At 43.2% G+C, this 15,864-nt stretch overlaps 1 protein-coding gene and 1 pseudogene across 2 annotated transcripts in view; both read left to right on the top strand.

The window, feature by feature from the left end:
• The window catches only part of SMC1A (structural maintenance of chromosomes 1A), a gene marked incomplete at both ends in the record, with an annotated part of 35,055 nt that extends 22,944 nt beyond the window's left edge, over nucleotides 1–12,111 (top strand). Inside the window, 6 exons of the mRNA XM_084258825.1 lie at nucleotides 8,979–9,135; nucleotides 9,604–9,758; nucleotides 9,889–10,040; nucleotides 11,144–11,213; nucleotides 11,500–11,610; nucleotides 12,028–12,111. Coding sequence (XP_084114951.1) covers nucleotides 8,979–9,135; nucleotides 9,604–9,758; nucleotides 9,889–10,040; nucleotides 11,144–11,213; nucleotides 11,500–11,610; nucleotides 12,028–12,111 — 729 coding nt within the window. The remainder of the gene's footprint in view (nucleotides 1–8,978; nucleotides 9,136–9,603; nucleotides 9,759–9,888; nucleotides 10,041–11,143; nucleotides 11,214–11,499; nucleotides 11,611–12,027) is intronic.
• Nucleotides 2,753–3,124, top strand: LOC311187434 (ragulator complex protein LAMTOR3-like; annotated as a pseudogene). The gene has a single exon. The product of its transcript is annotated as a ragulator complex protein LAMTOR3-like (transcript).
• Nucleotides 12,112–15,864: the final 3,753 nt, after the last annotated feature.

Raw genomic sequence — 15,864 nt, 5'->3', positions numbered from 1 at the left:
ACAGAGGGGAAACTTTTATAGATAAGACTCAAATCAACCAATTGGAGTGTGTGGCCCTCACTTGAATCCATTGCAAAGAAAAAAGAGGAAGGGGAACTTTTGCAGTGTGTACTTTGTTTAGAACCTCCTTTGAAAAATTTGAGAAAAAATTGTATAAAACAATTAGGACAGTTTGAGCACTGACGAGATACATTTACGATGTCCAGAAATTGTGTTTAGATAATTTATGATGTTCATGAATTGTTATTAATATTTTTAGGTGGGGGAATGGTATTGTGTTTTTATTTTTAAATGTTCTTACCTTTTACAGCAGTGCTTCTCAGTGGGATAGGGGTGGGGTAGATTTTGTGTTCCCGGTGGACATTTGGTAATGTCTTAGAGACACAAAGGTGACCAATATCTAGTGGGTAGACCACAGTCATGCTGCTCAGCATCCTACAGTGCACAAAGGACAGTCCCCATAACAACGAATCATCTTGTCCAAAATGTCAATACTGCCAGGATTCAGAAACCCCATTTCAGAGGTACATACTGAAATATTTATGGATGAAATAATGTTTGTAATTTGCTTAAAAGTAATTGAATATAGAAAGGAACTGGGATAGCATAGTATTGGCCATGAGTTGATATTTATTGGAACTGAGTAATAGGCACATGGGGTTTGTTCTGTTATTCTCTGCAGTTTTGTATATGTTTGAAAATTTACATAATACAAAGTTTAAAAAGGAAAAAAATCATCGCTAGGTTCAGGTTTTGTTAAAACCCATCAATTTTTGTAAAGTTCCCTGTCAACCTTTTATGCTTTGGTTCTGGCAGCTATTAATAATCATTGCCTAAATCCATGAAGGGTTGCAAAGTGGTAATTTTCTAATTCTTTCATTTCTCCTCTACTTATTAATTGGAATTCTAAGAACTTTTTCACATCGACTATTTTGTTCCCTTAAAATACAGTTAGTACAGAAAAGGTAGGATATATATTTAATTCTTTCCTTTACTTACTAGTTTTCAAAATGAGTTGGTCAACCAAAAGTATTTTGGTTACCAGAGGGAAGGTTGGGGAAAGGGGAAGTAGGATAGAGAAGGAAAGGGCTAGGGTACTGGCACAGAAGGTTTGGTGGAAGGAGAATGAAGCATTTGTATACAGAGAGGAGTAATTTTTTTTAAAGATTTATTTATTTATGCATACAAGAGCTGTGGTACAGGCCAGAGATGCAGGGGGGTGAGAGGATTCACCAGAGACAGAGTGGGGAACAGAACAGGCAGACTGACTGAAATACTTTGAGGGGAGCAGTGGGCGAGACAGGAGAGGTCTGCTGCGCCATGTGGGTTTCTCCCTGGCTGGCCAGGGATCAAACTCACGCAGCAGAGACTGCAATTGCTTCATAGTGTGGTGCTTAACCCATTGCGCCACCAGAGAGGACCGAGAGGAGTAAATTTTTAACCCCAAAGTTATATAGACATGTGAACAACGACATTGACCAGTTAATAAAAAAAATAAAGGTGATGCGGTTTTTAATTTATTTGTATTTATTAAAAACTTAAGTGTCTGAATGTGTTTCAATCTATTTTTTTTTTTTTGATATTTAAATTGTCTCAACCTTGGCTAGAGGAAGCTAGTACGGGTTGATTTTTGTTGTTCTTAGATACTTTTTTTTTCAAGATTTATTTATGCATACAAGAGCTGGGGTACAGGCCAGGGGGGGGGGGCGGTGGTGAGAGGATTCACCAGAGACAGAGTGGGGAACAGAACAGGCAGATTGACCGAAGTACACTGCTGAGGGGAGCAGCGGGCGAGACAGGAAAGGTCTGCTGCGCCATGTGGGTTGCTCCCTGGCCAGCCAGGGGATCGAACTCATGCTGCAGAGGCTGTGGACAGCTTCATAGGTTGCATAGGTTGTGTCTTAACCCCTTGCACCACCAGGGAGGCCCCTTAGATCCTTATGGAAAATTTCACATGCGAAAGTAAAACAGTACAATGCTATCTTTCATAGCTTTCACTGGTTTTTTTTTTTTTAGTATTTATTAACTTGTGGCTAACCTTGTTTCTTGTACATTCCCACATATTCCACCTTCCTTCCCCACCCCCAGGTTATTTTTGAAAATAAATCCTTGGCATCATATCATTTCATTTGTAAATATTTTAGATGTATTACTAAAAGAGATAATTCTAAAAAAACATTTAGATCCATTTTTAAAAAACACCTAGATCCATTTTCATATCAAAAAGCAATAATTCGTTAACATTGAAATTATGTATTTTGTAATAATTCCTCTAGTAATATGATTAATATTCACATTTCTCTGGTTGTCATATATACACACAAGCTCACAGTTTGCTTCCTTGAATTGGGAGTCAAATGAGATGATAGATATATGAGACTGATACAGTGATTTGTTGGTACCTCTTTTAAGTCTCATTTAATCACTATGATTCCCCCCTCCTTCTATTTTTATTTTTATTTGCAATTTTTTTTATTGTTGAAACTATAGTCATTTCTCCCCGAAGATTTTTTTTTACATTCTGTACTTTATTGCTTGTATCCTGTAATTTTTAAAATGTTCCTCAGAACAAAGAAGGAAAGGATTTTTTTGCTATCCCCTGTAGTTCCTGTAAGTGGGTAGTTAGATATAGATCAGTGCTGTTCAATAGATATACCTAATACGACCCACATGTGTAATTTTTAAAAGGCAAAAATTAGGCCTCCCGGGAACCAGGTTGAGAAGTTGTGCACAGATTGTGGGCGGGGGCATCATGGTGGATGATCTCAAGTGATTTCTGTATAAAAAGTTACCAAGTGTTGAAGGGCTCCATGCTATTGTGTCCAATGGAGATGGAGTGCCTGTTGTTAAAGTAGCCAGTGACAGTGCCCCAGAACATGCTTTGAGACTCGGTTTCTTATCCACCTTTACCCTGGCCACACACCAGGGGACCAAACTGAGACTTACAAAAAAATAAAAAGTATTATCTGTTACTATAACACCTACCAGGTAGTTCAGTTTAGTCATTTACCTGTGGTGGTGTTTCATAGCCAACATCAATACCAATACAGGACAAATTGTCAGCCTAGAAAAGGAACTTGCTTCATTATTTGGAGCATTGAAACAAGTTGTGGAAGTTTCTTAATCTGACAGTGGTTTTGATGTCTACCTTATCTGCATTCAGAGAGACCCAGTGTCAATCCAACAATCTTCAGAGCACAACAGTACTTACATCCATATACTCAAAAAAGGACCCCCTTTCCACCTTATCTAAAGAAAGAGCCTGTAGGTATACTATATAGACAGATTGGTTGTCCTCTTTTCCTGTGTGGGGTCTTCTCTTAGTGAGATCTGGGACCCCACAGAAAGGACTCACTCCATCACAGCTCCCATGGAGTTAGTCCAGTTACCAGACATGGATGATATCTGCTTGCTTGGTCAGAATTAAAATAGTACATGATCCACTTAAGCCGTGATGTGCTCCCTGTGGTTCCCTACACTCAGATCTATAGAGGGAAGCATTATTATTGTGAATAATAAGGACATATTTCTCTTCCTTTTTTTTTTTACTTTGTGAAGAATATAAAATGACAGTAAAAGTAATAAAATCAACCAAAAAAAGGTGAAATTTATTTTATTTTTTTTAAGATTTATTTATTTATGCGTACAAGAACTGGGGTACAGGCCAGAGGCGGGGGGGGGGGCAGTGGTGGTGGTGAGAGAATTCACCAGAGAGAGTGGGAAACAGAACAGGCAGATTGACTGAAATACACTGCTGAGGGGAGCAGCAGGCAAGTCAGGAGAGGTCTGCTGCGCCATGTGGGTAGCTCCCTGGCTGGGGATTGAACTTGTTCTGCAGTGGCTGCAAATGGCTTCATAGGTTGCGTCTTAACCCCTTGCGCCACCAGGGAGGCCCTGAAATTCATTTTAATGCTATATTTTGTTTAAATGTTTTGTATAAATAATATAAAAATTATTGGTGAGATAGTTTTCAAAATCCTATATATATATATATTTTAAACATACAGGGCATCTCAATTCTCAAGCTACAAATTTCCCTCAGAAATACTTGACCCGTGTTTAGAGTATTTAGTTATCCTAAATTCAGAGTCAAGAAAGGGAGAGCCACATCTTAAGGTGTTCCAAATGTAAAGTTTTCCAGTAGCTGAATTAAGTTTCCCAGTAACTAGATTATCAGTTTTTCAACTTAAATTAACAAATTCAATAAAATTAAAACTTTAGTTTGTCAGTCATATTAAGTGCATTTTTCATGCTCGGTAGTCACAGGTGACTTGTAGCCACTTCATTGGACAGCTCAGATCTAGAGGCTTGAGTAGATTCTAGCTCGGTGGTTTCTTTGGGGACAAGACTACTTCATTAGGGCCTCCTCTGGTGGCGCAGGTGGTTGAACGCACCATTGTGAGGCTGTTCGCAGCCTCTGCAGTGCTGGTTCGATCCTGGCCGGCCCGCGATGGTCTTACATGGCGCGGTAGACCTCTCCTGTTGCGCCTGCTGCTCCCCTCAGCAGTATTATTTCTTCAGTCTGCCTGTTCTGTTCCCCTCTGTCTCTGGTGAATCCTCTCACCTTCCCGTGAATCTGGCCTGTACCCCAATTCTTGTACACATAAAATGAATAAATATAAAAAAATACTACTTCATTGACATTACTGCCACCAGGAAGGAGGTTTATAATGTCTGGTAGTAGCTCTGTATGGTTTGTAGCCATGCTGATCATTTCCTAAGATCCATTAATTTGGCAAGAGTTACAAACTGATCTATTTTTTTTTAATTGCTAGCTAGAACATCATAAAGATTTCCTCTTGGGGCCTCCCCGGTGGCGCAGGCAGTTGAGCACAGAGATGTGAGGCTGTCTATAGCCTCTGCAGCGTGGGTTCGATTCCTGGACAGCCAGGGAGAGTCCCACATGGCGTGGCAGACCTCTCCTGTCATGCCCGCTGCTCCCCTCAGCAGTGGTTTCGGTCTGTCTGCCTGTTCTGCTCCCCACTCTGTGTGGTGAATTCTCTCACCCTCCTCTGCCTCTGGTCTGTACCCCAGCTTTTGTATAAATAATAATAACAAGGCATTGGCAAAGTTTAACATTCATTAAAAAAAAAGATTTCCACTCATCAATTATTTGAGGTGCAGTTTTTCTAGGGAAGACAGGTTATATGTGCTTTATTTTTTCCCATTTTTTTAACCAGTTTATAAAACACTGAGTTGATTTCTAAGTATTCTTGAGATTTGTCCACTTAAATATTTTCATAGTTATGAATATATGAATTTAAACACATTTGGTGTGTCACACTCTGTTGCGGTTATTAGCCTTCTTGTTTATCAAATTGTTCCATCTTTGGCCAGTGGGAACTGATTCAAATTAATTTCTGAATCATTTTGACACAACGTGTAGTTTTTGATATCTTCTTTGCTTTATGGTATGATGAGGTTTATTCTCTACATTTCCCACCCCAGACCTGGAATTCGCCATTTCTCCAAGAAGCTCTGACTTTTAGTGGGATCTACTATGATTTAGTGACTACCATCTGGACATTGGAGTGCCCTTGACAGCTGGGTTGCTCAGTTCTTCTAGAACTTCTCATCAGAATGAGCTATGAAATGCATTTATTTTGAAGGAAAAAAATGTATCATGACTTCATATCTGGATTGACACTATAATTTTCACAATTTAACAGAATTGATTTTATGTTTGAGGTTCTAATTAATCTTGCTAAAAATCTTGATTCCTAGCAACATTGGCATAATAGCATTTATTTTATCCAATTATGCATATAATAGTTTGAAAATCACAATACAATATTATAGGTAACAATTTGATTATTGAAAACTGTTTAGAATAGAAACAGTGAACTCAATCATATGCCTTTCACTATAGATTCACTAGTGACTATTTTTCCAGTTTACTTTCTTGCTCATCTTGCTTGAGTTTCTCCCTCTCCCCTCCCCTCCCTCCTCCCTACGCACTTCATTTTGTTTTCGCTGAACCATTTGAAGACAGTTGCATACTTGAACTCTAAATGCTTTAGCATGCTAATAACAGTTTTCTTCATTACCATAATTCCATATTACACCTAAGAAAATTATTAACTTCATCTCCAATATCCCATCCATATTCAGATTTCCCTATTTATTCCAAACATGTCTTTTATAGTTTTTAAAAACTGATTCATGTTTTGCTTTTGGTGGTTCTATCTCTAGTTTTTTAAAAATGTGGAGCAGTGCCCTTTTTCATGACTGGTCTTTTGAAGAGTCTGAGTTATCTTGAAGAATGAATATGTTAGGGGTTCATTATGGATTTTAGTTTCGTTTTGTTATTGCTTAACTTGTCCTTCCATCCCTTGTGCTTTCTATAAATTGGAAATTTTATCAAGTCTGGAGGTTTGAGGGATTTGGGGTTAGGTAATTTTCTTGCAAGAACATTTTACTGGTGCTGCTGTGTAGTTTATGTTACCTCATGCCAGGAGGCAGGTAATGTCAGGATGTTACACTATTTGTGATGCTAAGTTTGATCCATAGTTATGATGCCAGTTGCCATGTCTGTCAATATTTAACATATACTTTTACCTTTCTAAGTAGCAAGTAATCTTTAGAGCGATTCTTTGGTATCTTGTGAAAATCTCATTCCTCAACAATTTTTTTACCCACCTTTTATTTATTTATTTATTTAAATATTTATTCATACAAGAACCAGGGTACAGGCCAGATATTCGGGAGGATGAGAGGATTCACCAGAAACAGAGCGGGGAACAGAACAGGCAGACTGACTGAAATACACTGCTGAGGGGAGCAGCGGGTGCGACAGGAGAGGTCTGCTGTGCCATGTGGATTGCTGCGAGGCTGGTGGGGATCCAGCTGGCACTGCAGAGGCTGCAGACAGCTTCACAGTACTGCGCTCAACCACCTGCACCACCTGGGAGGCCTTACCCAACTTTTAAAACATTTTAAATTTTTGCTTTGTAATTATGTAAAGTCTTCGTACAGTTCCGTTTTTTGGAGAGTGTTTCACATAGTTACTGAGCACATTCTTTGTGCAAAGTACTATCTAGAGAGGAAAACAAAAATAGTTTCATGTAGTTCTAAAACTAAAGTATATACAAAATACATGAAGGCAAATTTAGCTTCCTTTCCTGTCCCCTTCTCCCTTCCTCTAGGCATAACCATTGCAGATAGCTTTGGCATTATTCTTTTTTTGTTGTGTTTTTAAGACAAAAATATATTTGTATGCAAATATATTCATATTTCCCCCATCATCTTTTAGATAAAAGATAGCATTGTGTTCCTTTCATATTTCTTCTATAACATATGCTAGAGATCACTTTTTTTCTTTTTTTTCTTTATTTATACAAGAACCAGGGTACAGGCCAGATGTGCGGGAGGGTGAGAAGATTCACCAGAGACAGAGCAGGGAACAGAACAGGCAGACTTACGAAATACACTGCCAAGGGGAGCAGCAGGCGAGGCAGGAGAGGTCTGCTGTGCCATGTGGGACCCTCCCTGGCTGGTGGGGATCGAACCGGCACTGCAGAGGCTGCGGACAGCTTCACAGCGCTGCGCTCAACTGCCTGCACCACCAGGGGAGGCCCCTGGAGATCACTCCCATAGCTGTAGAGATCATTAGAAAGACTTTTCTAACATGTAAACATACTCAGGTCCTTACCGTGCTTGAAGTTATGCAGTGGTGTCTCACCTCTGGCAGGATAAAATTCACATATTTTACAAGGCCTAAAAGGTGCTTTATCTTTGTGTTGCTGTGAGTACTTCCAACCTTGTGTTTTCTGTATGTTTACAGAACATACAGAACATACATGTGTGCATACATAAACATACTTTGTGACTATTGCCATATTGAATTGCCTTTGCTGTGGAAAGCTTTTAAAGTTTATTAAAGTTGGTTATATTTTGAATTGCATGAATTGGGGCCTCTCCTGGTGGTGCAGTAGTTGAGCGCTGGGCTGCGAAGCTGCCCGCAGCCTCTGCAGCGCCGGTGGGATCCCCAGCCACTGGCAAGGGTCCCACATGGTGCGACAGACCTCTCCTACTACGCCCGCTGCTCCCCTCAGCAGTGTGCTTCATCGGTCTGCCTGTTCTGTTCCTCACTCTGGCTCTGGTGAATCCTCTCACCCTCCCACCCTTCTGACTGTACCCAGTGCTTATATAAATAAATAAATAAATCTTTAACCAAAAAAAAAAAAAAAGAATTGCATGAATTGACCATGAGCAGCGCCCCAGGTTTTGCGTGTGATGCTCCTGTCTGCTTAAAAGACTTCTTTCTCTCTGTCCTTACCATTTCATTCTGTAAGTTTAAGCTTAAACCTTCCTGGAAACCTTTCCTAGCCCCAGAATCTGAAGTAGTTGCCCTTTTTGTGTTCCCAACAGTGTCTGTTCACCATTTTGGCATTCACTATGCAGCGTCCTGATTGGTTACTTACATGTATTCCTCTGTTAGCCCATGAGCTCTGTGAACTAGGAACCATGGCTCACAGGATATGAGGGTCCAGTGCCTGGCACTTGGAAGGCATTCAGTAAATATTTATTTACTAACTGGCAGAAAGGCACAAGTCCAGACTTGTGTTGCAATATCCGTAAGACCTAAAGCCAAACTCAAATGGAATTTGCTCAAATATAGTGATCTGAGCAGAAAACATGAATTGTCTTCTTCATTGTGGAGCTGTAAGTAGAGTCTCGAACAGGTGTTTGTGGGAGCCTCGGGTACTGGCTCATAGCCTGGATTGAGAGCCACACAGGGAAACCATAAACTGCTCCTCCTAAGTGAGCAGTTGACAGTGCCTGGGGGAAGAGCTGGAGATGAGAAAGTGGTATCAGACTATAATTTTTCAGGAATGTTGGGTATGGTCACCGTGAGCAATACTTGCTGGGCGGAGCCCAGGTGGGGAAGAAGAACCTGCCTTCTCATGGGAGCAGCTATGGGGGCCTGGGCTCAAGGACCTTGCCCTTTTTGATGTTGCTGGGCCTGGGATTTATAGGATGCCCAGGCCGAGGAGGAGATCAAGCAGGAGATGAACACACTGCAACAGAAACTGAATGAGCAGCAGAGTGTGCTCCAACGTATTGCTGCTCCCAACATGAAGGCCATGGAGAAGCTGGAAAGTGTCCGAGATAAGTTCCAGGAGACGTCAGATGGTAAGATTTCTCTCTCTTACTTGGGCCTAAGAGGAAGACCTGAGGCTGGAGATACGCCAAGGACCTGTTGTTATACGTCACAATTCCTTATATGCTTTCTCACTTAAGACTCCCAAGAGTCCTAAACAGTTGGGTTATTAGCACACCTGTTTTATAGAGTGGAAAACTGCCAAGGTTCAAAGAGAGTGAACACACTGCTCAAGGTCACAGAGCTGATGACTGGTAGAGCCCAGGGTAAAATTCATGTTTTTTGTGATTCTAAGCCCATGCTGCTTTCTTTGTACTGTGTGGCTGGCCCACTGGGTACAGATGGTTGTGGGACCCTCTTCCTTGGATCCGTGTTTCTCTCTTTCTGTGGGATGTCCCTGTTCTGTGAATTATCACTTGCAGGTCATCCTTGACAGAGTGGTCTTTAGCCTTGGTAGAGCCTAGGTGCTGTGGGGTCCACCTGTCTTTTCCTTGTGACAGAGTTTGAGGCAGCCCGAAAGCGAGCCAAGAAGGCTAAGCAAGCATTCGAACAGATCAAGAAGGAGCGTTTTGACCGCTTCAATGCTTGTTTTGAATCTGTGGCCACCAACATCGATGAGATCTACAAGGCCCTGTCCCGCAACAGCAGTGCCCAGGTAGGCTAGAGCCCCTTCCCAACCAGCCTCTTTGCCCTTCCTTCTAGGGTTCCTATCCTTATCTCCATCTCCATCTAGATCTAGACTTAGATTCAGATCCAGAGTCTGACCCATCTGCCTTCCACCCTAGGCATTCCTGGGCCCCGAGAACCCTGAGGAGCCCTATTTGGATGGCATCAACTACAACTGCGTGGCTCCTGGCAAACGATTCCGGCCTATGGACAATTTGTCAGGGGGGGAGAAAACGGTGGCAGCTCTGGCCCTACTCTTTGCCATTCACAGGTAAGGCTGTGCCCCCCAGGGCCGTTGGAGAGACTGAATTGAGACCATGGCGGCTCTGGGATCCAAGGATATGCGGAGATCTGCAGAGGTGAAGATGTTCTGGTGGACTCTGGATTGTGGTCCTGTTTCCCTACCTACTACAGCACATTTGACCTTGCTTTCCTGGATCTGTCTTCTCCATCCATGCTCATCCACTCAGCATGTCTTCACTAGTCCCTGCATGTATTCAGTCCTGCCACCAGGCTTTTGCTCACATGGTTGCTGACTAATAAGCCCTTTCCATACAAATGTAGTTTGTCACCTCCCATCTCTTCAGATCTCATTCTCCTCCTGTTCCTTTAGGAGGCCCACTTTGACCATTTGGCCTACCCTCACCTCCCTGTCCTGAATGCCATTAGTACTTGAACCACACAACTTACTGCTTGATTATGCAGCGTCATGCAGTGAGCATTTGTTGAGGCTGTACTGTGTACCAGACCCTGTTGGGGGACTGGGGACACAGATGAGTCAGACATGGTCTCTCTCCTCGAGGAGCTCGAGGTGGAAACCAGACGTGTATAAATAGGGAGCCAAGTGTTAGGCCCTGGTGAGTGTGGATGCTGTGAATGCACAGAGGAGAGACAGACCAATCTAGGGGAGGTGTGGGTGTCCAGGGAAGGCTTTCAAGGGTAGCACTGGAGGAGGAGATGCAAAAGATGAATAGAAGTTAGCCAAGAAGACCAGAAGTTGTGCCAGGTGGAGGGTGCAGCATGTGCAGAGGCAAGGAGACAGGTGGGCGTGTGAGTGGGTGAGGTGGACCTCCAGGTAGTTTGGTGGGTATGGTTAAAACCTAGGACAACTTTAACTCCCCATCCAACTCCAAAAAGGACCATGTCTTCTCTTGGTTCTACAGGATCCTGGATCACAGGGCTGGACACAGAGGAGGGCTCAGTGGGTATATTAACCTGTAGGAGCTCAGGCAACATTAAGACCTGGGTTTCTTAGTCTCTGAAGAAGTAGAGGGGGAAACTGGCCTGTGTGACCGGTCCTTGGGCTGTTTCACCCCGCCTTGCCGTCCCTCCCTGCCACTATCAGTATCAGCTCATTTACTGGTTCCCTCCCAGCTACAAGCCAGCCCCCTTCTTCGTCCTGGATGAGATCGATGCTGCCCTGGATAACACCAACATTGGCAAGGTGGGTGCAAGGAAAGGGGGGCCCAGGAGGGAGGCCCCCAGGATGGGGCTGGGTTTTAGGGTACAACTCCTGAATGTGCCCTAGCCGTTCCTGCTGCCTGCTCTCTGTGCCCGGGAGGCTGGGCCCAGGGTCATCCACACTGTGCTAGTTAGTGTCCTCGTCTCAGCCTTTATTCCCCCCGCCCTTAGTCCTCCAGCCCACCCGCTGTACCTCTGGTTCTGACTGGAAAATACAAGGGAGTGTTAAGACTTCAGCCCTGCTAACTGCCTGGTGGCCTCTCCCACAGGTGGCAAATTACATCAAGGAGCAGTCTACTTGCAATTTCCAGGCCATTGTCATCTCTCTCAAGGAGGAATTCTACACCAAGGCTGAGAGCCTCATTGGAGTCTACCCCGAGGTAGGGCAGGCCTGACTTAGGAGCCAGTCTCACTTCCTGCCTGACTCCCCAGGGCAGGAAGGGAAGGCTGCAGTGGAGGGGCATGGGGGCGGGGTTACATAGGAACACAGGTATTGAACAACCATCCGGGCTTTTTGCAGCCCTGCCCTAGAGATATAACCAGCCCAGCTGGGCAGTGCCATTGCATTTGGGGACAGGTAGAGGCAGCCAGACAGCAGAGAAAAGGAGGAGAGTATAGAGGTAGGCAGGGAGAGAAGGCACATGGGACTGAGCACATCCTCTCACACCCAGAGAGAACAGTAGTCTGGGCTTTGGGCAGGTATGTAGGAAGGAGGGTTTGAGGCCCCCAGTCCTGGGGTGCTAGACCCCTTTTAATTCTCTCCTTACAATTTTTTCTTTTTCTCCCTCCTCCTTCAGCAAGGGGACTGTGTGATCAGCAAAGTCCTGACCTTCGACCTCACCAAGTACCCAGATGCCAACCCCAACCCCAATGAGCAGTAGCAGTAGTTCTGTCCTCCCTGTTTGTATCCCTAAGCTGTCCCTCTCCCAATCTCCAGATATTTGGTTTTCAACCTTCCCTTAACCTCCTGTCCCCATTTGGTATATTCATGGGATTCAGGCACTGCTATCAAGCACGAAGAGGAACAGTGTGATGTTAGATCTGGAGCAAAATTTCCTGAGCTACAGGGAGCATCCTGGTCTCTGGAAGGTGCTGAGCTGAACAGGGCCATCTGTTCATCTTCCTCTTCCCCCATCTTGGACCTTCCTTCCATCACCTATAGTCATGGGTCCCTTGGGCCCCCTTGCATTTTTGCTTGTGTGTGGGTATGCATGTATGTCTATGTGTGCTCATGTGCGCATGTGGGTATGTTTGCAAACTAATAAAGATATTGGAGACCCATTTTAGAAGAAGCCTAGGCGAATTTGATTCCAAGAGAGCTTAGTATGAGTGCACCCCAGAGCTGAGCAAAAATATTCAGGACCTCAGAGGAGGGAGACAGTTACATGAAACTACCCTCATCCACTCATTTTGTTTTCATTCATGTATTCCTCACACAATACTGAACACCCTCTTGCTGGTCAGGCTCTATGCTAGAAATACTGAATCAGGCATGATCCCTACCCTCCTGAGGAGATGCCATAGGTTTGTGAGTTCCTATGGTTAGCTGAATGTCATGTATAGACACTTTGAATTTGAGAAGAGGACGATCACCTCCAGGCTTCCTGGAGAAGGTCACATATGAGGTGGACCTAAACAAATTGGTAGGATTTGGTCAGGCACTAGGAACAGAGCATAAGCTCTGGGGATAGACAGTTGTCAGTTTTAGTCCCATTTTTTTTTTACTACCTACTAGTTGTTTGACATGGGCAAGTCATTTGACCTTTCTGTGCCTCAGTTTCCTCATCTGTAAAATGGGGTTAACAATATTACCTACCTCATAGGATTTAATGATGTCAAGCTCTTCACTGTAGGTCTTATACCTGCTTGGAGTCCACTAAGTGCTAACCCTCAGAATATAAAAACCTTCTCATGCCTGGATTCCTGATCCAGTTGTTAGAGATAAAAGGAACCTCCAAATCTGGGAGATGTTGAATGCCTTGGTTATTGGGAAACATTCCAGGGCACTAGTGTGGGGTTTACCTGGTAAGTGGAGGACCTACGGAAGCTTATAACTTCAACCATATATCAGGTGCCTGAGCCCCTGAGGAAGTAGGGGAGAGGTAGCCTGAGCCACAATTTGACTGAATATGTGTGATGTCCCTTTTCGAAACCAACATACTTAGCTGCAGAGACCACAGAGGCAGCTCAGCCTGCTACAATGAGGTCAGCCTTTGCTCATTCTCATGCACTGTCAGACCATCATCCCTTTCCTGATATATATACTACATTTTTAGTGTTTTTTTTTTTAAGTTATGAAATTTTAATTCCGAGTAACACATGAATTCATTCTCTTTTTAAGAAATCAGATTGTAACAAATAAAGCTAGCCTCATTTGACTACCATTCCCCCTCCCTTAACTATTATCACATTTGTTGTATATCCATCTCGACTGTAAGACATTTACATATATAAGTTCATTGAAAATACTGTATGTCTAAAGCAAATGGTATATTGAATTGTTCTGCAATTTGCTTTCTTTGCTTAATGCTTCTGAAATCTATGCATCTTGCTTAATGTAGATTGACTCCATCCATTATAATCACTATATAGATTGCCATCATGTGACTCTACCAGGTCTTAACCTACTTCGCTTGTGATAGACAGTAAATCTGTTCTTAGTTTTTGCAGTGACAAAATGATACACAGGAGCACTGGGTGTGCACACAAATGTGCACCCACGTGGGTGTGTATGTGTGTGTGTGTAAGTTCACCTAGGGTTGATTCCTAGAAGTTGAATTGCAGTCATAGGATATTTTATATTTTTGTTTTTGATACTCCGAAATTGCCCTCCTATACTATTTACTAGGTATTTTTCTTGAGGTTGTCTAGGTCTAACATCTACTTCAGTTTCAGCTCAAGTAGTGATACCCGTGAAATCACGGTCTGATGTGCTGATTATGGATTTTCCTGACACATAGTAAAAGGCATAATCTCAAAACAAAATAATTTGTATTCACCAAAGACATCACATACTATCAGTGGTGTGTGTGTTGTAGTTTGGGAAATGCTGAAATATATGGAGGAACACAATTTAGGAGTTACTCTGGTTCAAAAGCTAGATGTAGCGATTTGAACACAGTAGTTCATTTTTCAGAGCCTCAGTTTCCTCATATATTAAAAAAAGAGAGGGCCTCCCTGGTGGTGCAGGGGTTAAAAGTCTCAATGCTATCAATCTATCACCAGCCACTGCAGCATGAATTTGATCCCTAGCCAGGGAGCTGACCCACATGGCTCAGCAGAACTCTCCTGTCTCTCCCACAGTTCCCCTTAGCAGTATATTTGAGTAAAATCCATCTGTTCTGCTCCCCACTCTGTCTCTGGTGAGTCCTCTCACCCATCCCCCCCAACCCTCTGGCCTACTACCCAGTTCTTGTATGCATAAATAAATAAAAGAAAATCTTTAAAAACAATAAAAAAGGATTGAGTATACTCCTACCTTAATAGCAGTATAGATGAAATTCAATGTATTTGAAGCAATTTGGTTGGCACCTAGATCATCACAGGCCCTAAAAAGCAGTGATTGCTATTCTCCACATTTTACAGGTGAGGAAACTGAGGTGCAGGAAGGTTAAGAGACCCAGCTACCAGATAACAGTCAGGATTTGAGCTCAGGCCCTCTGATTCAGTCTTGTACTTTTACCACTATAAAGAGTGGTTATCAACTTTGGTTTTGCACCACAGAATCACTTGTGAGGTCTTTTCTTTTTAAAAAAGCAATATATATGCAGGTTAAAGAATAAAATAGTACGGAAGGGCTTATGATGAAAAACAGCAGTTCCTGCTGCATCCCCACATCCAAAGGATGTGGAGCGCCTGTGCTGGTCCCACCCCTGGAAATGTAATTCAGTAGGTGTGGATGATAATCTGAATAACTAATCCCTACCTGACAGGCTGGAAAGGGTTACATTAGATGCCATGGGCTGATGCCCTGGTACATAAGAACATGAGTGCTACGAAAGACTTAAGTCCTGAGGATGAGAGAGGTGAGATGATTTGTCTGAGATTCCAGGGGTTCAGTGCCCGATCCTAGACTTCAACGATAATCTCCTTCATGCGTATCCAGTGTTGAGCCTTTGTGCCACACTGTCGATAGCATCACAAAGCAATGCTAGTTCTGTGAAGGCTACTGTCACAGGAGAGCAGACACCATGGTGTGTTTCCAAGGGCAGGCAGGATCTGAGTAGAATCCTCAGCTGTTTTGGAGGACATTATCTTGATGCCCTTATACTCTGGACCATGTAACCATGGTCTAAGGAGTCAAATTGTGTTCCACAGCAGTGTCTGCTGTTAGTTGGGCACGTCACGCTAGGAAACAAGGTGTTGTGTGCCAGGGACATAAACATGAGTCAGGTCTTTATTCTGCTTATGAGCAGCTCACTGTTTAGTTGGGGAGGTAATTCAGGAAACAGCTGTTGACTATATGAGCCATCAGTGTTCTGGTAGTCTGGGAAAAGGAGGGACATTTAATTTGAGGTTCAGGGAAGATATCCTGTAGTGTGAGTGACACCTGATCTGAGTCTTGAGGAACTGGTAGATATTAGCCATTTGAAGAAGTGGAAGGAATCTGCAGGTAGTGGGAGTAGTACCTACAA

This window comes from Talpa europaea (genome assembly GCF_964194135.1).
Source record: "Talpa europaea genome assembly, chromosome: X".
NCBI lineage: Eukaryota > Metazoa > Chordata > Mammalia > Eulipotyphla > Talpidae > Talpa > Talpa europaea.
The sequence above is the reverse complement of the archived record's forward strand: the minus strand, read 5'-3'. Positions and strand labels throughout refer to the sequence as shown.